General features: G+C 44.5%; 1 protein-coding gene across 1 annotated transcript in view; it reads left to right on the top strand.

Annotated features, from left to right (window-relative positions):
- The first annotated feature begins 2,446 nt into the window (after positions 1 to 2,446).
- LOC147025085 (protein mono-ADP-ribosyltransferase PARP12-like) overlaps positions 2,447 to 24,125 on the top strand; it is a 46,095-nt gene continuing 24,416 nt past the window's right edge. Inside the window, exons 1-3 of the mRNA XM_085885699.1 lie at positions 2,447 to 2,893; positions 3,334 to 3,475; positions 5,886 to 6,123. Coding sequence (XP_085741825.1) covers positions 2,595 to 2,893; positions 3,334 to 3,475; positions 5,886 to 6,123 — 679 coding nt within the window. The 5' untranslated portion in view covers positions 2,447 to 2,594. The remainder of the gene's footprint in view (positions 2,894 to 3,333; positions 3,476 to 5,885; positions 6,124 to 24,125) is intronic.

The raw sequence follows: 24,125 nt of genomic DNA, 5'->3' as shown, positions 1-24,125 counted from the left end.
CTCTGCGCGACATGTTGGGGTGGGTGTGTTTGAGAAAGGAACTGATGCAGAGTATCAGTAGTAATTTTACTTTAATGCAGTAAGTGGAATACAATGTTCAAAGTACTTCTTGATACACAATGTTTTGGGTTATAGCATTGTCATTGTGGAACCCTTGTTTTGTAGTTGGTTTAATTTGCACCGTAATGTCCGAGAACCGACGTGATCGTGAGAAGGCAACAGTAACCGTTTTTGGCATGATTTCACTGTTTCAGAACCATTTTATTTACTTTTTTTTTGTACCATGCACCTCGTATGGTCTTTGAGATAATGTAAGCCGAATATCACGTTACTCGAGCGCAGAACAAAGTCGAAGATAGCGCGACACGAAACCACAAACTCGGAAATAATATACAAGATGTTTATACATCTTAAATAATATACAAGAATATTTTAAAATTCGTGATAGACTAAAAAATAATAATAAAAAACAACAACAACTTCACATATTTCGTCACGTGCCTTCACAGAGCCAAGGAGAAAAAAGGAAAATGTGCCTTGACGGAGAAAATTAAGTTTTGGGTATGCTAAACATTACCTCGACGTGTTTCGACTTATGAGTAACTTACAAGGAACTTGTGTCAACGATCGCATATCGTGCCTACAACCTATTCCCAGCGTAGCGGAACGTGTGAGCCAAACGGCGAGTACGTCGTAAAATTTTCAGCATGCTTGAAATTTCACGACGTACGAGACGTACCACGAAATATGACAGCGTACTTCATCGTTTTTCAGCGTGCTCTTAACATATACACAACTTACCCATACCGTATTCGACGTGTGCCAGCTTGGTTCGGCAAATTTTTCATAGGTCGGCATACGCTGGCTAAATCGTCAAGGTGTGACAGCGCCTTTATTGGGGTTTTGGTTATAAAAACATAGGGAAAAGTTACAGGGGGGACAATTACATACTGGGGAAGTTATCATTGATCCCTATCTAATTAACACAGTACCACCCCCCCGTGTGGTGATAAGTAACACTTAAGCTCACAGTCTCCCTACTTAATTACATTGAGATGTCTCCTATACGTCCACGGACCAAACAACTCTATACGATCCTATCTCTCCTATGAAATCCCTTCATCTACCCCACAAACATAACAATATATATTGTGAATAAAATTCATCAAAAAAGGGTCCCAAAATATAACTGGCCTTTTTATCTTGGTTTCTCAATTAGCTTAATGACCATATATGTAAATTATGTACTGTACATGTACATACTGTAGATTGTTATACAAATCATAGAAAAGGGTTCACAGAATAAAATAATAGAAAGGGGTACCTCAGGCCCCAAGTATGCTTTATCTACTTCTGCTGCTCCTCCACATCACCTTGCCCTCATTCTGCCCCTCACCCATTATTTCTCCCTCAGGCCTGCTGTTGGTGTTTCCCTGCCTTCCCCTGTTCTGAGTTCTAACTGTTCTTTCTGTTTTCTGTTCTCTGTTTCAGCTCTTACATGAGCATCGACTTTGCATACAAACATAGGGGCAAATACCCTTGGGCACTCACCTGGAACAATAATGATACTGAGGAGGAAGTCAACGTGGGACGGATTCTGCAAAATGTACCAACTAATGAACCAATGTTATAGCAACTACCTATTTTGAGGGGCAAACACAGCCCCCTCCCTCTCCTGCCCCCACCGTAAATCCCTTTCGGCTCCTATGTTTTTTTTTAATCGCGTGAACAAACTTTGGTACATTAAACGTAGGTGATAAAGGTTATGGTCAAGTTTCATTAAAATTGTGTGTGTAGTTTCAGAGAAGAAAGGAAATACATATTTTGGGGGGCAACCCCCATAGATCCCCTTCGACCACAATTTTTTTTAATGTCATGAACAATCTTTGGTACAACATGGGTGATGAATGTTTCATCGGAATTGTGTGTGTAGTTTCCGAGAAGAAAGCAAATACATATTTGGGGGGGGAAACCCCCTCTTACATCCCTTAGACCCTGATTTATCGAATGTCATGAACAAACTTTGGTAAATCATGGGTGATGAAGGTTGTGGTCAAGTTTCATAATAATTGCATGTGCAGTTTCTGAGAAGAAAGCAAATGCATATCTTGGGGGGGGGCAACCCCCCGTAGACCCCCCCCGCAGGGCCCGATTTTTAAATGGATTTTTTTTAATGCCATGAACAAACTTAGTACATACACAGTGATGAACGTTGTCGTAAAGTTTCATTGAAATCACATGTGTTGTATTTGTGGACGGACGGATAGACTGACTGACGGACGGACCACATGCCATCCCATAAGCTCTCCGCTAAAAATAAAAGGTAAAACAAAAAAAATGCGAGCTGGAGGAATACGAGTTAAGGTTCAACTGTAGATCTTGCTGGCAAAGGACCAATCTGACGGTTTATAGTCTGTCGATAATGGAACTTGGACTTGACAGTTCGAAGGTAAGCTTGCAACCTTTGGAGCAACCTGTCGGATAATTTCGAGGAAGCAACGCGTTGTTTGATTTCAGGTAGTTCATGTGTTGATTTGAAGAAACTGCTGTGTCAGACGCGTCTACGGCCGCAGTGTTGGAAGAGCTCTCCTGCCATGTCGGAGCGCGACCAAGCTGAGCGTGTGTACCGGGAGCTCTGTGAGTCCGGAGGGTCTCTCCAGTTCGGGGCTCTCTCGGAGAAACTCCTCGGTAACTATCCTTGCAATTCGCTGGACTCGACTTTGCGAGCCCATCCAGAGCTCTTTGCAATGCCGAACGCTTCGACCACACTTTCGTCGTGGGTCCTGGCTCGGAGCAACCTGAGAATATGTAACAGTGAAAAGTGTGCGGCTGGTGATTGTTGTCCCATGTTACACCTGTGCCGCAAACACGTACGTGGACAATGCAAATTCAGGTAAGATTCGCTCCGATCTCTCGACGTTTACCCTTTGTATAATTCTGAACTTTTTACAGGCTTTGTTGTTAATCTTTAAACACTTTCCTCTTGAACAATCGTGAAATACAGTACTCCATGATGTGGCACCCATTGATAACACACCACAGGGACAGCAGTTTTACAGAGACATTCGACTCCACTGATGATGTCGTAATCATAGCTCCACGAGCGAAACACAGACGAAGTACAATACCATCATCGGCTTATCGATCACATAACTTATTCAACATGTTGCAGTTATTTTTCTCCGTAATTATGGTTCAGTGTGGTTGGAAGCCCAGTGCTCCTGCTGGAATTATTATTATTGTGTTTAAAAAAAAAAATCTCCTTACACTGAGATTGTAAAATGGAAACATTTGTGGTGTTATAAATAACCCACCTTTTATGTCTTTTATCAGGGGTAGGTGCAAATTCTCACATGACTTCTTTGATACACATAACCGAGTTGTCCTCAAGGCAGCTGAACCTGGTTTAGTGGCACAAGACATGTTTGTACTGCAGCGTATTCTCTTGATGAACAATACCTTCTTGCTTCCCGAGGTGAGTATGAAATATGAATGATCAAACAATTGTTTTTTGTATTTTACACAGAAATTGAGATTTGTGAAATTGATAAGTGGTAGAGGTTGGAAAATGAACACATTCAAAGATGAATCTTGGACAAAAAAGGAGGAAGTCAGAGGAGAATGGATCATGAAGAAGCAAATGGGTTGACACAAGACCTGAAGACAATTTAAGTGATGTTGTGAAGACATATATGAGAAGGTAATTCCACAGATGAATGGAGGAATTACGTAATGATGAGGTCGAGCAGAAACTTTGGATTAAAATATGTTGTACTGCAATCCAAGGACAAATCTGAACCGAGAGAACTTCAGAAGGGTGGATGGCAGAGAAGGTGACAGAGGGTGATGAGGTTTGAAATCTGATGAAAATCAATAGAGGAGAGATGTTCCGTAATCCGCATTACAATAACCTGTGTCTTGGTCTATCGTTGAGAGATGCCAGGATCCTGAGTTCTTCACCTTCACTTTGTCGAAAAGGGAATATGGAATGCAAGAATTTTGCTTAAGAAGGTCTAAAACTGCACCACATTTAATTGAGCACAAAAGTTTTGTAATTGGTATTGATCTGAGGTTGGGTGAACAAAGGACCGAGGTGAACGCAGGTCCTAGAGGGGGAGAGCGTGGAGTGGGGTGCGAGAGGGAGAGCGTGGAGTGGGGTGCGAGAGGGAGAGGGTGGAGTGGAGTGCGAGAGGGAGAGCGTGGAGTGGGGTGCGAGAGGGAGAGGGTGGAGTGGGGTGCGAGAGGGAGAGTGGAGTGGGGTGCGAGAGGGAGAGCGTGGAGTGGGGTGCGAGAGGGAGAGAATGGGGTGGGGGAGGCGATAGGGTGGGGGAAGGGAGAGTGGGAAAGGAGAGGGGTAGGGGGATTTCCAGCAGATGTGATGTCCATTTGAGAGAGGCATACACATTTATGAATCACCTTGCCTGTGAAACACTGAGGTGGCAGTTTATATATTGGACAGGATTCAATCGCAGGCTAAATAGCTTTGGGCAAGCTAATGTACCTCTCGGCTATCCTGCTGTAATGTGGTGATTAATTGCTTTGTAACCACTGAAAACATTGTTTTACTCATCGTAATCCTTGAAACTTATTTTTCCTCACTAACTCTGGAGATGTCCTCATGGAGAACCGATGTGCAGTATCACCATGGCAGCTTGTAGAGATTGAAGTTTGGAGAGCGATTGCCAAGTGGCTTAAGCACTCAAGCAACCACTCCAACAAAATGGTTGAAGAACCTTAAAAAAATGAAACGTTAAATTTTTTATACGTATCTATCTCTGTCAAAGTGACGGGATGTATCATGAAAGGAGATTGTTCAAAAAGAGGAAACGTCGTGTAAAATATAATTGCACATTTTCAGCGGGCGAGCCACCACCCGAGGCATCGCATGACAAAGCGGAGCCAAATGCAGGCGAGTGGGGCCTGAACTTTGTTTAAGTCGATCGATATATTCAGTGACAGTGTGAATACTTTTGCCTTTTTTGGCCATGGCTTCCAAATGAATAACCAAGCAGCTTGTAGAGCACTCACCAAGTGGCTTCATTACTTAAGCAAGCACTCCAATGAAATGGTTGATAAGGAATAGTGGGCTTAGCAAGCGATTAGCTATCTCCGATCGGTCCTATATAAACACTGTGCACCCGGAGACACCTGGAATGTCAAACAATGTCCAAATTGAACAAATGAACACCTTTTTTGGCAGTCGGAACTGCTACTGAGGTCACGTAAGAAGTTTAAATTTTGAAATTCAGCTCAGGTTAAGAAATTCTTGAGGTTATGGCATGTATGGAAATGAAATAAAGCCACGAATGCTGGCGTCTCCGCATTATCAGCATTGTGATGTATCCAGCGATTCATTGATATGATCAGGAATGTGATGTTCTGAATGAAGAAAAAAAAACTTTATCCTTAAGAAACCATTGTGGCTTGTTCCAAGTGAATGCATTGTTGAGCAGACCAAAAAAAATGGTGAATTAAGACCCCAGCAAGCTGACAGGGGCTGACACCTTGATTAGGGATAATTAAATAAGGCCATTAATTAAACTAACTTGCAGTTCCCTTAGTATGCATGTAAAGTTTGGAGCCACTAGGTTTCATGGTTTTGGAGTTATGGAGGAGACGGACGGACTGATTGACACACACTGACATTTATTAGTATAGATATATTCAATTCAGGGAACTTTGCTTCTTGGAAAATGAAACTTTGAACTCTCCTCTGTGATCACACACTCACTATCTGTTTTCTGTAATGAGAATTACCAGGAGACCATTTTCATTCGGTGTACGATTTGTACGACACAGGGCATAAAATGGTTAATATCAATGTACTGTTGCTCAAAAATGGAATAACAATCAGGTAAAATGGCTAATAAAAATTCTCTATGCAGATCTGCCATGGATACATGAAGTCCACATGTATGAACACCAATTGCTGCAAACTACATGTGTGTAAATATCACGTGATCGATGAGTGCTTTCATGGAGCAAAATGCAAATACTCACACAATGTATTGGATGAAGAATTAAAATTATATCAACAAGGTTTTGAAAGAAGAATGATTCAAGCATTGCCTCAGTTGCTGAATGATGCAAGGAATATTCGAAGCTGCACTGTCGATGGTGAAGGTAAATTGTGTGATATGCTAAGCTTTGTCTCGTATGTCGAGAGGTTCAGTGCCTCAGGAACAATCACATAAAATGCTGTCGTGTCAGAAGTTCTGCAAAAGCAGACATTTTGAGCCAGAGGTCAAAGACCTCTACGAATGGCCAAAACTATGCCAGAATTTAATGTGTTCTTAAATAATACTCTTCCCAGAAGAGAGGGCATTGCATTTGGCTCCGTTTTTCCATTTGTTACTTGCAAAATCGAATATTTTCACGTATATTTGATCAGTCGATTTTATTACTTGGCAAAAAATGTTTTTTTGTTGTTGTTGATATGAAAAATATTTTTATTGATATGATTTATATTGATACTTGTTGTTTTTTTGTTTTTTTTTTAAACAAATATGTTTGTCGCCTGTGCGTGCGCGTGTGCGTGCGTGCATGCGTGCGTGTGTCCGCTCGCCTCCAGCCCAAAACCGCTCAACCGACCGTTCTAAAATTTTCAGAGATTAATGTCACCGACCCTGCGACGGTCCCGCATTGAAGTTTCGTAAAATTTGGTCAAACGAAAAGGTCGACATGCGCCAAGAGGTCAATTTGAACCAAATTTTCTAAAGTCCTCTAATTTCATCCAATTAACTTGAAACTTGAAGAGCATTTGCACATCAGGTCACCAAATTCAACCACCTATTAATTTTGAGGTAAGCATGAGCCAAAAGGTCAACATATACCAAATTTCTAAAATCTTCAATTTTCTTCCGATTGATTTGAAATTTGAAGAGCATTTGCACACCACGTCACCAAATTCAACCACCTATTAATTTTGAGGAAAAACATATGCCAAAAGGTCAAAATAGGCCAAAAGGTCAATTTTGACCAAATTTTCCAAATCCTCAGTTTTCATCTGATTGAGTTGAAATTTGAAAAAGGATTTACATATCAGGTCACTAAATTCAACCACCTAATATTTTTGAGGTCAACATAGTCAACCTAGAAAAATATAAACCTAAATAACAACATGGTCATAAATATATAACACAGATATCAACATAGTCATAAGTGGTCAACATTGGCCAAAGGTCAACTCAGGTGGCTTTTCCAAAATCCTCAATTTTCATCTGATTGACTTTAAATTTGAAGAGGCTTTATATTTCAAGTCACTGAATTTAACCAACCAATTATTCTTCAGGTCAACAACGACCAAAAGGTCAACATAGGCCAAAGGTCAACAACTTAGGTGAGATTTCTAAATTCCTCAATTTTCATCCGATTGACTTGAAGTTTGAAGATAATTTTTATTTCAGGTCACTGAATTCAACCAACCAATTATTTTTGAGGTCAATATGGACCAAAAGGTCAACATAGGCCAAAGGTCAACAACTATCCTCAATATCTATTTCAAACTTTTATCCTCTCATCTGAACTCTCTCTTCCTCATATGTGCTGATTTCAATTGTCATCATGCCAGTTGGCTCGGTGTGGGTACCTCTCTCACCTGCCATGGCACTTCAGCAAAAGACTTCGCGACTCATTGGGACTGACTCAATTGGTCAATTCTCCGACCTGGATCTCGACCAATGGTACTCCATCTCTTCTGAATATGATTTTGACAAATTTCCCTGAAAATATCTGCTGTTCTTTTCTGCTCCAATCGGTTCTTTTGACCACATGCTTGTCAAAGTAAACATCTCTCTGGCTGTTATAAGAGAACCACCTCAGTGCCGTTGAGGCTGGCATTTTACTCAGGCTGACTGGAACGGTGTCCAAGCAGCCATCAAACTTACAGACTGCTCTCCCATCACTACTTTCTCCAACATCAACTCATCCTGGGAATTCTTTCAAAAAAACTTGCTCTCTTTCATACGCAGATTTATCCCCTCTTGTCTTCAGTTGTCCTACCCTTCACTGAAGCCCATGGTTCACTGAAGCTTGTGGCAAGGCAGTTGTCCTGAAACAACTTGCTTTTGCCTCGTGCAAAGCAAACCCAACTGAGGGTAATCTCAGTTCCTTCCATAAAGCTTGGAACAAGTGTGTGTCTACCCTCAGGAGAGCCAGAAAACAACATCTTTCTAATCTCAAGTCTGAACTCTAAAACCTCTCTCCCTCCTCAAAATCCTGGTGGAACCTAATCAAATCTGGTTCTGGTATATGTTCCCCCTCCATCCACTCCCTTGCCTCAAATAACCGCACTGCTGACACCGCACGTGAAAAGGCTGAATGCCGAAACTCAGTGTTTGCATCTAAATCTTGTGTCCAAAACACATTGCTTTGTGCACCCACCTTACCCAGTCGCACCGGACTGTCCCTGGACTCTGTGTCCTCTTCTTCTGACGGTGGAGTGGAGAGTGTGCTTTCAAACCTTGACTCAGATTCTGCAACCGGCCCAGATGGCATCAGCCCACCTGTCCTAAAAACCTGCTCCTCTGCTCTTGCTCACCCTCTCTCTGTTCTATTCACCCTCTCATTTGCTCAAGGCCAACTGAGGGCAATCTCAGTTCTTTCCACAAAGCAAACCCAACTGAGGGCAATCTCAGTTCTTTCCACAAAGCTCGGAACAAGTGTGTAGCTACCCTCAGGAGAGCCAGAAAACAACATCTTTCTCATCTCAAGTCTGAACTCTCAAACCTCTCTCCCTCCTCAAAATCCTGGTGGCGTTTAATCAAATCTGTTTCTGGTGTATGTTCCCCCTCCATCCCCTCCCTTACCTCAAATGGCCGCACTGCTGATTCCACACGTGATAAAGCTGAATGTCTAAACTCGGTGTTTGCAGCTAAATCTTGTGTCCCAAACCCATCACTATCTCTACCCACTTTACCCAGTCGCACCCAACTGTCCCTGGACTCTGTATCCTTTTCTCCTGACAAGGTGGAGAGCTTGCTTTCAAACCTCGAGTCAGATTCTGCAACCGGTCCAGACGGCATCAGCCCACGTGTCCTCAAAGCCTGCTCTTCTGCTCTTGCTCACCCTCTCTCTGTTCTATTCACCCTCTCATTTTCCCAAGGTCATCTGCCATCTGCTTGGAAATCTGCTAACATCACTGCCCTGCATAAAAAAGGTGCAAAAACAGATCCCTGTAACTATAGACCAATCAGCCTTCTCCCAATCATCAGCAAGGTTATGGAATCCATCATCGCTTCAGACATGAAATCCTTCCTCTTCTCCAATGGCTTGATTTCCAATCATCAATTTGGTTTCAGACCAGGTCACTCTACCCTAGATATGCTGCTACTGCTCTCCCATCAATGGATGGAGGTCCTCAATGCCAGACAGGAAATCCGAGCCGTATCCCTGGACATATCACGTGCTTTTGACACAGTCTGGCACCCTGCCCTACTCACCAAACTCTCTTCCCATGGTATTCAAGGCCATCTCCACTCATGGCTCGCAGACTTCCTCTCCTGTCGCAGTCAACGTGTGGCCCTAAATGGAGTTCTTTCATCCCCTCTTCCTGTGCAGGCTGGAGTTCCTCAAGGTAGCGTTCTGGGCCCTGTTCTTTTTCTGGTTTTCATCAATGATCTCTCGGACTCTCTGGAAAATCCTCTATTTCTCTTTGCCGATGACTCAACCCTCTGCCGTACCATCTGTCATCCCTCAGACCGGCAAGCAGCAGCTTCTTCGCTCACTGCAGATCTGGATAAAATCACAAACTGGTCCAACACGTGGAACATGTCTTTCAATCCAGACAAATCTCACACTCTCACTATGTCTCTTCGAAAGGACCGTTTACAAAACCCCCCATCCACTTTCTCAACAATCCTCTGGAAGAAGTCTTTTCTTTCAAGCTTCTGGGTCTCACTATCTGCCATGACCTTTCCTGGGAAAGTCACATTTCCAACCTTGCCTCAAAAGCCAGTCGCCGACTGGGAATCCTCCGTCGTGCAAAGTCCTTCCTCGGCCCTCTTGAGCTCCTGACCACTTACAAAGCTTTTGTCCGTAGCCTGATGGAGTACTGCTCTCCCCTCTGGGCTGGTGCTCCTGCCTCCCACCTTTCTCGACTTCACGCTGTCGAAACCAGGGCTTTTAAGATCATTGGCATCTCCCGCAATGAAGCTGAGTCTTTGGGCCTCTCACTCAATCACCGCAGGTTGGTCGGTGGTCTTTCTGTCTTCTACCGACTCCTCTCCAGCCTTGCCCCCTGCTCTCTCTGCGATTTGTCCCAACCACATTTCCACAGGGCGCTCAAGGTCCGCCAACAACCCCTTCTGGTAAAACTACCAAAATCACGAATCACTGCTCATCTTCACTCTTTCATTCCTCTTTTTCCCGCCTTTGGAATAAACTTCCTCACTCTATTCTTTCCCATTCTTCCCTTCAGGCTTTCAAAACAGCTGTTCACCACCACCTCTTATCTTCCCCCATCCAAATCCTCGATCTTTTCTACCCCGATAATCCACCCAAGCCCACTTCCTTCAATTCTCCTGCTTTCCTTCCTGAAAGTCCCTTTAATGTCCATCTTCCCCTCGCCATGTTCCCCGTCCCATCCCCATCCCTCTCCCTTCCACAGTTCACCTGTGTCTGTTCCCCAATGTTTTGTCCCTTCCACTCCCGCCCCTCTTGTCTCATGCCTCCTTGCTGTGAGTTGTGTGTTAGCTCTCATACGAGCCTCGACCAAGGTATAAAAAAAAAAAAAAAAAAAAAAAAAAAAAAAAAGGCCATCTGCCATCTGCTTGGAAATCAGCAAACATTACCGCCCTGCATAAAAAAGGTGTAAAAACAGATCCCTGCAACTACAGACCAATCAGCCTTCTCCCAATCATCAGCAAGGTTATGGAATCCATCATCGCTTTAGACATTAAATCCTTCCTCTTCTCCAATGCCTTGATTTCTGATCATCAATTTGGTTTCAGACCAGGTCACTCTACCCTGGATATGCTGCTTCTACTCTCCCAACAATGGATGGGGGTACTCAATGCCAGACATGAAATCAGAGCCATATCCCGAGACATATCGTGTGCTTTTGACACAGTCTGGCACCCTGCCCTGCTCACCAAACTCTCTTCCTATGGTATCTAAGGCCATCTCCACTCATGGCTCGCAGACTTCCTCTCCTGTCGCAGTCAACGTGTGGCCCTAAATGGAGTTCTTTCATCCCCTCTTCCTGTCCATGCTGGAGTTCCTCAAGGTAGTGTTCTGGGCCCTGTTCTTTTCCTGGTTTTCATCAATGATCTCTCTGACTCTGGAAAATTATCTTTATCTCTTTACTGATGACTCTACCCTCTGTGGTCCCATCTGTCATCCCTCAGACTGGCAAGGCGCAGCTTCTTCACTCAGTGCAGGTCTGGATAAAATCACAAACTGGTCCAACACTTGGAACATGTCTTTCAATCCTGACAAATCTCACACTCTCACCATGTCTCTCCGAAAGGACCATTTAGAACCCCATCCCCCCCCCCTTTATCTACTTTCTCAACAATCATTTGGAAGAAGTCTTTTTATTCAAGTTTCTGGGTCTCACTATCTGCTATGATCTTTCCTGGGAAAGCCGCATTTCTAAGCTCGCCTCCAAAGCCAGTCACCGACTGGGAATCATTCATCATGCAAAGTCCTTCCTCGGCCCTCCTGAGCTCCTGACCACATACAAAGCTTTCATTCGCAGCATGATGGAGTACTACTCTCCCCTCTGGGCTGGTGCTCCTGCCCCTCACCTTTCTCGGCTTCATGCTGTGGAAACCATGGCATATTGGATCATTTGTATCTTCCGCGATGAGGTTGAGTCTTGGGCCTCTCACTCTCTCACTGAAGGTGGGTTGGTGGTCTTTCTGTCTTCCACCGTCTCCTCTCCGGTCTCGCCCCCCCCCCGCTCTCTCTGCAATATGTCCCCACCATATTTCCGCAGGGCGCTCAAGGTCCGCCAGCAACCCCCTTCTGGTAAAACTACCAAAATCATGAATCGCTGCTCATCTTCACTTTTTCATTCCTCTTTTTTCCCACTTTTGTAATAAACTGTCTCACTCTCTTCAATCCCATTCTTCCCTCCAAGCATTCAAAACAGCTGTTCACCACCACCTCTTATCTTCCTTCCCCCATCCAAAACCTTGATCTTTTCTACCCCGTTAATCCTCCCCAAACCCACCTCCTTCAAATTCCCTGCTTTCCTTCCTGAAAGTCCCTGTAATGTCTCTTGTATACCCCATGTACCCTGTCCCTTCCACAGATCTCCTGATGTCTCTGTTCCCCATTGTTTTGTCCTTCCCACTCCCACCCCTCTTGTTTCATCCCCCCCCCCCACCCCCTCTTACTGTGAGTTGTGTGTTAGCTCTCATACGAGCCTCGACAAGGTATTATACAAAAAAAAAATGAAAAAACCAAGGTGGTGTTTCTAAAATCCTTAATTTTCATCCGATTGACTTGACATTTGAAGAAGATTTATATTTCAGGTCACTGAATTCAACCAACGAATATTTTTAAGGTCAACATAGTCCCAAGGTCATCAACTAAGGTGGTATTTCTAAAATCCTCAATTTTCATCCGATTGACTTGAAATTTGAAGAGGATTTATATTTCAGGTCAGTGAATTAAACCAGCCAATTATTTTTGAGATCAAATTTGTTTTATGGATGTTGCAAGTATCGTGCTCTGCATGACGTCTTTTTCTTGTTTGTTTTTCTGTTTGTCCGCACATAACGTGAGTAGGTGTATTCATTACATTTGACCTCAAAAGATCTCTATGTTCCTCAACACCCATAAGACCTTTTAGTACCCTGCAGACATCATTCAACTCCAAAGACCCTTTAGAACCATAATACCCTTTAGAGCCCTGAGACCCTATCTACCCCGTTTCACCTTTGAGAACCCCTAGGAACCCTCAGTCTCCTTTGGACACTTTCGACCCCTTCAGTCAATTCCAACCCTTTAGACCGTAAATCTCACCCTTTAGACCCCTTTGACATTTTAACATCCTTTAGATCCATTTCGACCTTTTCAGATCTTTGTTATTTACACCTTTACAACCAGACCATTTAGACTTCTCATTTGCAATCAATGACCTTTCATTTAGTACATCCTTCCATTTATTTGCACCAAACAAAATACACCAGACAAAACAAGTCCTGACAAGGGTCTGCAATCTCTGATTGCTATTTCTAGTTTATACCTCGTTCTTTACCATTTACAAAACCCCAATGAACACCCAAAAATAAACGAAATTTGGCAGTTCATTGCACGTGAAAGGTGGGAAAATGTTTCTGATAATCAAAATGTTTATTTTAAAAGAATATGGGAGGAAAATAAGGAAGGTACAATCAATAAGTACATAACACATGACATGATCAAAAGACACAAGATAAGGGATTAAAGGGGGAGCAAATACGATCATAAATACATTGAGAAGTACCCCCCCCACACACACACACACACACACACACACACACACATACACATACCCTGACACCCACCACCCATCCCTTGTAATGGTGCTGACAATCCCAGATTAATACAACGAAGGGAGCAGGTGAGGATTTTAGGCAGGCACGAGCTGATTGAGGCTGCAGGATTCTGTGGCACAGGATGAAGCACACCTCGGGAGAAACTTTCGTTGTTCAATTTGTGCCAAAGTCCTCACCTGGTCTCATCTGTAGAGAAGATTTTACACCATACAATCTTACCCTATTCTGCTCTATTGTTTATGATCACTGCCCCCATAAAAAAATCCTGGTGTTGGCTTAGTGGTTAGGGTGGCTGGCTTGGGATATTAGGGTCCTGAGTTTGAGCTCCGTTGGCCACTGAATTAACACCAGGTGGGGTTGACTCAGCTTGTCGTCCTTCGGAGGTCGGCAAAATGAGTTCTTGTGTACGGGTATAGGGGCACAGCATCAGTGGCATGGTTGTGCCCCAACAAAATGATAGCTGCCTGGCAGCCAAGCTGCTTTTTTTTGTTAACTTGTAGTGATAAACAGCTAGATAGTTGTACAGATAATTAAAATGAATGCAAATAACAGAAATTTCAGAATGGAACTTATTTAATTGCCAAATCATCCTCTCTGAAGATACGATACAACCTCGAGTCAAATTGAACTTTAAAACACCTTGCGACTCGTGACTTCAAAACTACTTTCACTTTGTGCGAGTTCGTCCTGAATTTCCATTCTCCTTGCCTTTCCCCTTAATAACATAATTTGGAATGAGTAGTTGTCTTTGGATGACATATACATGCATCACTTCCATAAATTGGCACCTTTTTATTTTATTTCACTCCTTCCAGCACAGTATGTCCCAGAAATCACATTCACATCTCCTGACTTTCTTTTCCCAACCTCCTTTCTATTTTTTTTTCTCAAATCATCCAACCTTCTCGACTTCTTACAGGCATGTCAAGTTCAGCATCTTGACGCTCTTTGGCCACTGTGCAGCATCAGGTCAGGTCAGGTATGGGAGCATGTGCCAGAGCAGCCCGTCGCTGCGTCCACTTTCCGCTGGTACTCCAGAGGCCTCTGTCTGGCCATCCCCCAGGCAGATACCTGGCCCATCCCCATCTTGAGATGCCGATCAACCTGCTGCAACCACGAGGCGCGTGGTCGGCACGTTGGCCTCCTCCACTCACGAGACTCCCTCGCTGAGAGAATCTGGTGAGCAGGATCAGCGTCAGGAAAATGAGCCATATGTCCATACAGCCGCAGCTGACGCTCACGGAATATGCAGGTAACAAATTAAATCTCATTTGAGTCTCTCAGCAACCGCTCGTTAGACACGAAGTCTGACCAGCGATAGCCGATTCTCCAAAGAGACCTGGTCCCAAAGGAATTAAGTGTCTGTCTCAGATCCCTGGTCAGAGTCCAAGTCTCACATCCATAGATCAAGACAGGAAGCACCAAGGAACTGAAGGCTCGGAGTTTTGGCCTCCTGCACAGGTATCGGCAGCACCACACCACATGGTCCAGTGAATCCATGACTCCCCAGGCCCAACGCAGACATCTGCTGATCTCTGGGTCACAGCCAGCAGAGACATGAATATCACTGCCAAGGTAAGTGAATCTCTCCACGACTTCAACATCCTCACCACAAACAGGCACAGACAGGACAGTAGCATCCAAGATGTTATTAAAAGCCTGGATCTTAGTTTTGACCCAGGAAACTCGTAATCCCAGCGGCTCCAACTCCTCATTCAGAACCTCGAGGGCCCCCAAAAGGATATCTAGAGTCTCCGCAAAGATAACTGCATCATCTGACAAATCAAGGTCAGAGATCTTGACATTCCCAAACGATGCACCGCAACTTGATCTCTCCGACATCCTCCCCAGAATTCAGTCCATACAAGTGCTGAAAAGTGTGGGGGCCAGCACACACCCTTTACGAACTCCAGTAACAACTGGAAATAAGTCAGAGATGGTACCACCACATCTCACAGTTTCATGAAACCATGAAACAGATGGTACCACCACATCTCACAGAGTATAGTTCAGACAATCAAACGCTCTGCAGAGATCAACATAGGCTGCAAGCAGCCCCTGCCAAAACTCTCACCTGCTTTTGGTGAGGACCCGAACAGTGAGGATACGGTCAATCGTTGACCTCTTTGGTATTTTGCCTTACTGCTCTGGATGCTGGTGCTGAAGCAGATGGTGGCGAACCCTCTCAAGAATTATCTGAGCAAAGACCTTGCCCGGCACTGAGAGCAGCGTCACCCCTCGGAAGTTGGTGTGGTCTTGGCGATAACCCTTCCCTTTCCATAGAGGGACAACAAGGCCCCTCTTCCAGTCAGTTGGGATGATGCCTGTTTTCCAAGCAGAGCACAGAACTGTTTTCTCTGTCAAGAGCCCACCACCCTCTGTTCCAACTGGAGTACACCGAGGGATGGACTTGAACAAACCCAATGTGCAAATTCTCCTGCAAGCAGGATGAAAATCACTTGACCACAGGTGATGCACTACCCCTCACAGATTCCTCGCACATAGGACTCCTTGTCCACCCTTAGCACACGTACAGTTTTACACCTCAGTTCCCTGAACAGCTCAGCTCTGCCATTCAGCCTGGCGCTGTGACTCTGGTCAATGGTATTCAGTGGGGTGTTCCACTTTTGCAAAAGTAGTTAGTTGCTGGAATGAAGCATTATGTGCCTATCGATTCAACTAGTGAAGTTAGGTGATCGACCAAAGTTTGAAAATTTTCCCGCCTTTTTTTGACCACGTGCTGGCATTTTGAAATTTCAGGAAAAATCCATATTTTTGGAAATAATATTGATTTTTGAATATTTAAAAATATATGTTTCTCTGTGTTTAGATGGCCGAATGCACTTCAGTAGGCACCATTATGATAGTAAGTACCTGTAAATATTATTCACAACTTGTCCCAACATTTTGAGAAGGGGTTGCCGTTTTGGTATTTCACTGAAAATCCCATATTTTGACAATTATTGCACGGCACATTGTTAGGCATTTACAGAATATCAGTAGTAGCGTTTTCATAAAGACATTATTCATGACAAATGAGAGCATGATCAATTAATTATGAGAACAACCAAATATGTTTTAAGCGACATGGTTTTCATATATGAAAACATAACAACCTCACAAACAAGCAACCACACAGATATCTTATAGAGAACATATCGTTTGTTTTGTAAAGTCTGGGTAAAGCTTCCTGTGCTCTTCCACGCACTGTTGCAATGCTTGACGTCGTTTCTCATCATTGCACATATGAATAAAGTCAGACACTGGCTTAATTCCTCTTTCAGCTAGATCATTTACGACACGCAAAGAATTAGCACTTTCGCAAAATTTCCTGTAACTAGCGAACTTGTCCCACATAGCCACAGGAGCCCTGACCATTGGTCAGTCAAGGTTTATCTGCAAGTACACAAAGAATAAATATATATATATATATATATATATATATATATATATTTCATTAGATATACACAAAATATACGATTGTCCCTGAATTTCCAAAATGGCAACCCCTTCTCAAAATGTCAGGACAAGTTTGTGAATAATATTTGTGGGTACTTACTATCATAATGGTGCCTACTGAAGTGTATTCGGCCATCTAAACACATAAAAATATATCTATTTTTTTAACATTCAAAAATCAATATTATTTCCAAAAATATGGATTTTTTTTCCTGAAATTTCAAAATGGCTGCCCGCGGTCAAAAAAGGCGGGAAAATTTTCAAACTTTGGTCAATCACCTAACTTCACTAGTGGAATCGATAGGCACATCATGCTTCATTCCAGCAACTACTTTTGCAAAAGTGGAACACCCTAGTATCCAGTGTCCCTTGAGAGACAAAATTCTTCTTCACCCTCTGGTGAGTTCCAAGACATACACCGGCAACATCAAGAACGGTGGTCTGAAGGCACTCCAACTATTCAGGATCTCCCAAAGCATGCAGACCCCCCAAATCTCCACTCAGTCTGTTCGCAAACTCCTCAGCTACCCCCTCATCCTTGAGCTTGCCAACATTCAGCCTAGGCTCGGATGGTACCATTCTCCTGGATTTAAGGTGAAACATGAGAGTTGCTACAACAAGCCTGTGGTCAGTATTGAGGAACTGAGCACTCCGGTAGACCCTGCAGTTCTGAATCATCCTCCAGCCACCATCAACGAGCACATGGTCAATCTCCTTTGCCACACCGCCAGCATTGGAATACCAAGTCCAGCGATGAGCTTGTGGGCACTGAAACCATGAAACAGCTACCCTAAGTCCATGACTTCTTGCAAAGTCAAGGAACTTAGTGCAATTTAGGTTCACAGTTTAAGACCCATGGGGACCAACACGTATCTCATAACCGTCCCTATCAGTTCCAGTGGATGCATTGAAATTCCCCAAGACTGGAAGTGTATCTCGCCTGGGGCACTGATCAACCACAGACTCAAGCGTGGCAGAGAATGCGTCCTTCACGGTGAGATCACTCACCTCAGTCGGAGCATAAACAGAGACCAGGGAAATGATACCCAAGGAGTGATGAATCCTTGGACTCATAATGCACTCGTTCACCGGTGTTACCGCAATTATCATTGGAGTCAGCTTATTGGACATGGTTACCGTGCCCAAGAAGTTGTTGTAGCTATCAGAGCGACCACACTGATAGTCGGTGTAACCACTTGCCATGATCTCGTCGCAACCTGGTCTCCGAACCTCAGAGAGTGCTGCAATACCGATGTCCAAATGCTTGAGCTCAGATGATAACAGAGACAAGTGATCATCCTCCCTTAGGGATAGGACATTCCAGGCACCCATCCGAAGGTACCGTCTCAGGTTACCCCAAGGAAACGCCGTCTGGTGGATAACACCTCAGCACCACCCCGACACACTCTCCCACAATCTGACCGGATACGTCGGAGACAAACTCCCATCCAGATATGTCTGGAGACAAACTCCCATCCAGATATGTCCAGCAACAAACTCCCATCTGGACACGTCTGGTGACAAACCGCACCCAGACATATCCACCGTCCGGATATGTCCAGAAACAGAGTGAGAGGAGGGGAGAGTGAAAGAGGTGTGGGAGGAGGGTGCCGCACTCTATTGGGGGAGGGGGGGTAAAGCAAGGATGGCACAAAGAAAGAGAGGGGTGGGGTAGGGAAGCTAGCAGAGCGAATATGGTTTGCTTTGTGAACAACACACACGACCACACAAGTGCTTGGCGGATATCGGCAATTGTTTCCGATGTCGGCAATTTTTTGGGAATCGGCAGGTTGGAATCATTGTGATTACCGACTGCAATACCTATTGTATTTAACACAAAAGCCTTGAGTAACTTTCACCAAAAAACATTACATATATATAAATGTTAGAGGGATATGCTCAGAACCATTAATCTTTATAAACATCTGCGTGTGAAGGGTGGGGAAAAAACATTTTGCTCGCTAATTTAGAAAACACGTGAATATGGTAAAAGGCTCGGAAATCAGGTGTTATTTCACAATTACTCACCCAGAATGACGAAGCACAAACAACTCATTCAGGATGACGAAGCACTCGCTCAGATTGATGTAGCACCAACCACTCACTCAGAATGACGGAGCATGAGCCACTCATTCAGGATGACATCGCACGAACCACTCACTCAGGATGACGGAGCACAAACCACTCGCCCAGGATGACGGAGCACAAACTACTCGTTGAAGATGATGGAGCACAAACCGCTCGTTCAGGATGACGGAGCACGAACCACTCATTCAGGATGACATCGCATGAACCACTCACTCAGGATGACGGAGCACAAACCACTCGCCCAGGATGACGGAGCACAAACTACTCGTTGAAGATGATGGAGCACAAACCGCTCGTTCAGGATGATGGAGCATGAACCGCTCGCTCAGGATGACGGAGCACGAACCACTCATTCAGGATGACTGAGCACGAACCATTTGCTCAGGATGAGAAAGCACGAACCACTCGCTCAGGATGACAAAGCACGAACCACTCGCTCAGGATGATGGCGCATAAACCACTCGCTCAGGATTACAGAGCACGAAACACTTGCTCAGGATTACGGAACACGAACTACTCGCTCTGAATGACATGGCGTGGCAAAACCGTCCACAATGAGTGAACGAGTAGCTCAGGATAATGTGGTGTGGTACCGCTATCGACTGTAGGATGCTCGGCAAGTGGCTTAAGGGCCTGTTGTTCAGTGCACGACCTTGCCAAAATGACGGCCAAATTGACTCATTGCTTTCAAACGAGTGTTCTAATGTGAGGCAAAAAAGTAACATAACTACATCAGGGTATGGTTGCTTTATACAAATAATTATGCTTGCAACCTAGTTAACCACAACAAAGAAGAGTATGTAGAGGTGGGGCCTAATATCAGTCATTATGGAGTCCTGCAAGCGGTGTGGCAGCTCTCACACTGATGTCTTATCGGCAAAAGTGGCCCGCCTCTAAATAATAGTGAAGATCACTGCTTTAAGCACTTAAACAAACACTCCAATTAAATGGTTGATTAGGAACGGCTCATTAGGCTCTGGCTGCATACCATATAGGATCCATTTAACTTTACAGCTGATCTTCATTGCGCCTGCAGCAGTTAAATAAATTTAAATTAAATGAATTTGTTCAAATAATGACTTTATCCACAAGAGACATCACAAAGTTTAATCGCCCGTGAAATAAACATTGCAGATAATCCACCATGCTGCCTGCTCCTCTGTGCAGGTCACGTGGTACATCGGTTCACGGTTCACGGTCCACACAAACGTTATAACTATATTTTGAAACATCCATTTTTCACCAGATTTGCTTTGATTCACTGTAGAGCACCTTGCCAAACCTCCGAAAATATGGACAATGATGTGGCAGACGCTATGGGTAAGCAATCCCTCTGGGTGACAGGGTGTGAGAGATCTCACAGTGAATGCATTATACAGGGGGCTGCAAAATTAGGTATACAGTAATGAAAAACAAAACGTGAGCACAAAACTTATTTTATTGATTATACAAGCATATCAATAACATACCAATAATAAACATATTAATCCCTCAAATGTTTTTGATTTTAATGGATTAAATGAATTCTAGCACCACTATTATAATACTGGTGATACTGGTATAATCCTTACTGTATACCTACTTTTGCAGCCCCCTGTATAATAGAGCTCGATGAAGCTGGTTAATTTTGGCACATTCCTAAATCATTTGTTCACTCAATATAATTCTCCAAACAGTAGTAAAAGATAAGTTTAATGCTTTGGAAATTACACATTTTCTTGTGTATGTATGGTGGAGGAAACAGCCTTGCTTGCTTAACGTAACTTGGTATATCGGCTAAGTTATAAGACTCGTCATTTCATTAAATTATCAGATTTCCCTCCAGATTTCGACACTAATTTAGTCCAGACGATATGCGATCCTCAAAGCCAAAATAATATTTCGATGATATACTTTAATTAGTCTGTCAGAGTATATCATGGAAAAGTGCAACTTACAATGGAGCTCCTTATTTGAAAACTACAGCACGTACAAAAGCAATGCACCCAGATGAACAGGCATTCGATAATATGAGTGAGGAAAGTGAAAAAAAAAACTTTATCGTGAAGAAATTGTTGCATCCTATTCCAAGACAAGGCATGGTTGAGCCAGCCATAAAAACATGGTGGCTTCAGACCCCAATGAGGGTTCAGACCCCTAGGATACACCTTTAGACACCAGAGAGAGCGGTGACCGAGGATGCACCTGATAAAGGATATATTTAAATAAGGCTGTTAATTAGCTTCAATATGAGTGTTTTAATTAACCCAAACACCAAATTTTCATCATGCACTTCCTTGCAGTTCCTTTCGTATGCAGGCAAAGTTTCAGGCTGATAGGTTTCATAGTTTTGGAGGTATGGAGGAGACATATTTCGTATGCAGGCAAAGTTTCAGGCTGATAGGTTTCATAGTTTTGGAGGTATGGAGGAGACATATATATATATATATATATATATATATATATATATATGTATATATATATATATATATATATATATATATATATATATACAGTATATATATATATATATATATATATATATATATATATATATATATATATATATATATATATATATATACAGGATATATATATCTTCTTCTTCCTCTTTTGGCTCGCTCCCGTTAAGGGTCGCCACAGCGGATCAACCGTCCCCATTTCGCTCTATCCTCCACATCTTCCATTGACACTCCAACCACCCGCATGTCTGCCCTCACCGCATCCATGAACCTCTTCTTTGGCCTTCCTCTTCTTCTCCTGCCTGGCGGCTCCATCTTCAACATCCTTCTCCCGATATACTCCGCTTCCCTCCTGTGCACATGTCCAAACTATCTCAATCTCGCCTCTCTCACTTTGTCTCCAAACCGTCCTACCAGCGCTGTCCCTCTAATATACTCATTTCTTATCCTATCCATCCTCGTCACTCCCAACGAGAATCGCAGCATCTTTAACTCTGCCACCTCCAGCTCCGCTTCCTGTCTTTTTGTTAGTGCCACCTCCTCCAAACCATACAACATAGCTGGTCTCACTACCGTCTTATATACTGTTGTGGTTGAGGAAATTCGCAAACCACCATTCAGGTCCCATAGGTGAGATATCTCTGTAAGTATATGTGTAGTTAGCCCAAACCCGTTGTTTAGAGGGAATAAATGTCATTCATTCGGGCTGCGACCCTTTTAGATAGCCGTTTTTCTGTTCTATCTTTATTTTGAGCCAACCACGTCTCAACCGCCATCACACAACAACCACCAACCGCAACGCCGCTTCACAACAACAACAACAACAACAACGCCAACAGCCACGACCTTTACCGTCACATCTCGCTCTCGCAACCATCGCATCACCGCCATTCCCGCGCCGCTTGTGGGCACCGATCCTGGACTCGTACAGGGCGCGCACCAAGCAGCGGGTGCAAAAAGCGGCCTTTCCGAGAAATCGGATCAAGAATGATTCACGCCCACTTCTGTTCCGTCCTATCAGCGAGCGTGGGGCGATTTGGCCCCACCTCCAGGCGCGTCGGAGTATAATCGATATATGCAGATTCGAGGATCAGGAATGATTCACGGCTACTTTTCCTCTGTCCAATGGGCGAGCGTGGCTACGCCCCCGAGCCGATCCTGATCCAAAAATCTGCATATGGTTTCTCCTGTCGCACTATAAAGCGCCGAGCGCGGGGCGATTCAGGGAAGAGTTGGAGAGTTGTGGCGGCGGCGAAATCAGTCGAGAGAGTGTCTGTCGGGGTCCGGAGAGTCTGGAGAAGCCAAGGAGCTTTGTGGAGGTCTGCGCTCATGACAGAGTCGGGGAGCTGCGGAGAGGGGAGGCCGGGAACGCGGTCGAGGTCGCAGTGGAGTCGCTCGTCGCGGGACCCAAGCCAGCCAGATATCCTCTTTCCCCCGAGCATCAACAACCCCCCCCCTGTTTCCCCCCCGTGCTGAGATAGTGTGAGAAGGGGGCCCCGTTCCCACCCCATTCCAGGCAGTGCCAGCGAGGCCCGCGGAGTCGGGGCACCGCCGCCATTTTGCGGCTCATCACCAGACGGGTAGGCTCGACGCGGTCTCGGCCCCAGGCCCGTCTGCCCCCTTGTATTTGAGGGTGGCCCCTTTTTTCTTTTGCTTTGGAGTATATGTGTTGTCGGCGCCGTCTGTGAAGTAAAAACTGTGTAAGTGTTGCCGTGTGCTCGCGTAGTCGGGAGTAGATCTGCATTGTGTTTCTTTTGTTGCAATTGCTTTTGGTGCGTAATTGTTGTTTCTTCTTTTGTTACATTTGCTTTTGGTGCATAATTGTGGTAATTGTATATGTGTGCTTTCCGTTTGCCGCGGGATAAATGTGCTTTATGTTGAACTGTTTCTCCCGTTTCGCTTCGTCTTTTCTCAAATTGAATCTCCATCTTACTTCACGTAAAGGGTTGGTCATGGGCTAAATACGCCCGATAATTAATCGGAACCGTCGAGGTTGACGATAACACCGCTCGGTTATCCCGATAGTACGGAACGGGTCGCTTAAAGTGGCCCGTGTCCGAAGTCGACCTGCGGCGAGGTGCGATCGCCCGGTCTACCCTCCGTGTGGGTACTTAGGTAGGTCGAATTTGGCGAGCAACCCTATCCCACGCGGGGGGCCGATTGGCACGATCGTGGTGAGGCCGAAAGGCCCACCCGTGACTAGTTCCCGGCGTTAGTCCGAGAGGGTCACGACGGGATTGTCCGTCTGGTGGGCGACGTGCCGCGATTCGAGTTACGTGGCCGCCCGCACGCCGGCGGGCGCGAATCCGTAACAATACTTTCCCCTTCACTCTTGCAGCTACCCTTCTGTCACAAATCACTCCTGCAACTCTTCTCCACCTACTCCATCCTGCCTGCACTCTCTTTTTCACTTCTCTCCCACACTCTCCGTTACTTTGGACAGTTGATCCCAAGTATTTAAACCAATCCACCTTCCCCACCTCAACTCCTTGCAACCGCACCATACCACCACCCTCCCTCTCATTTACGCACATGCACTCCGTCTTACTCTGACTTACTATCATTCCCCTTCCCTCCAGTGCGTACCTCCACCGCTCGAGGCTCACCTCAGCCTGCTCCCTACTCTCCCTACAGATCATGATGTCATCCG

This window comes from Eptatretus burgeri, chromosome 6 (genome assembly GCF_056783735.1).
Source record: "Eptatretus burgeri isolate ZD-2024b chromosome 6, Ebu_testis_v1, whole genome shotgun sequence".
NCBI lineage: Eukaryota > Metazoa > Chordata > Myxini > Myxiniformes > Myxinidae > Eptatretus > Eptatretus burgeri.
This window is presented reverse-complemented; position numbering and strand designations above follow the sequence as displayed.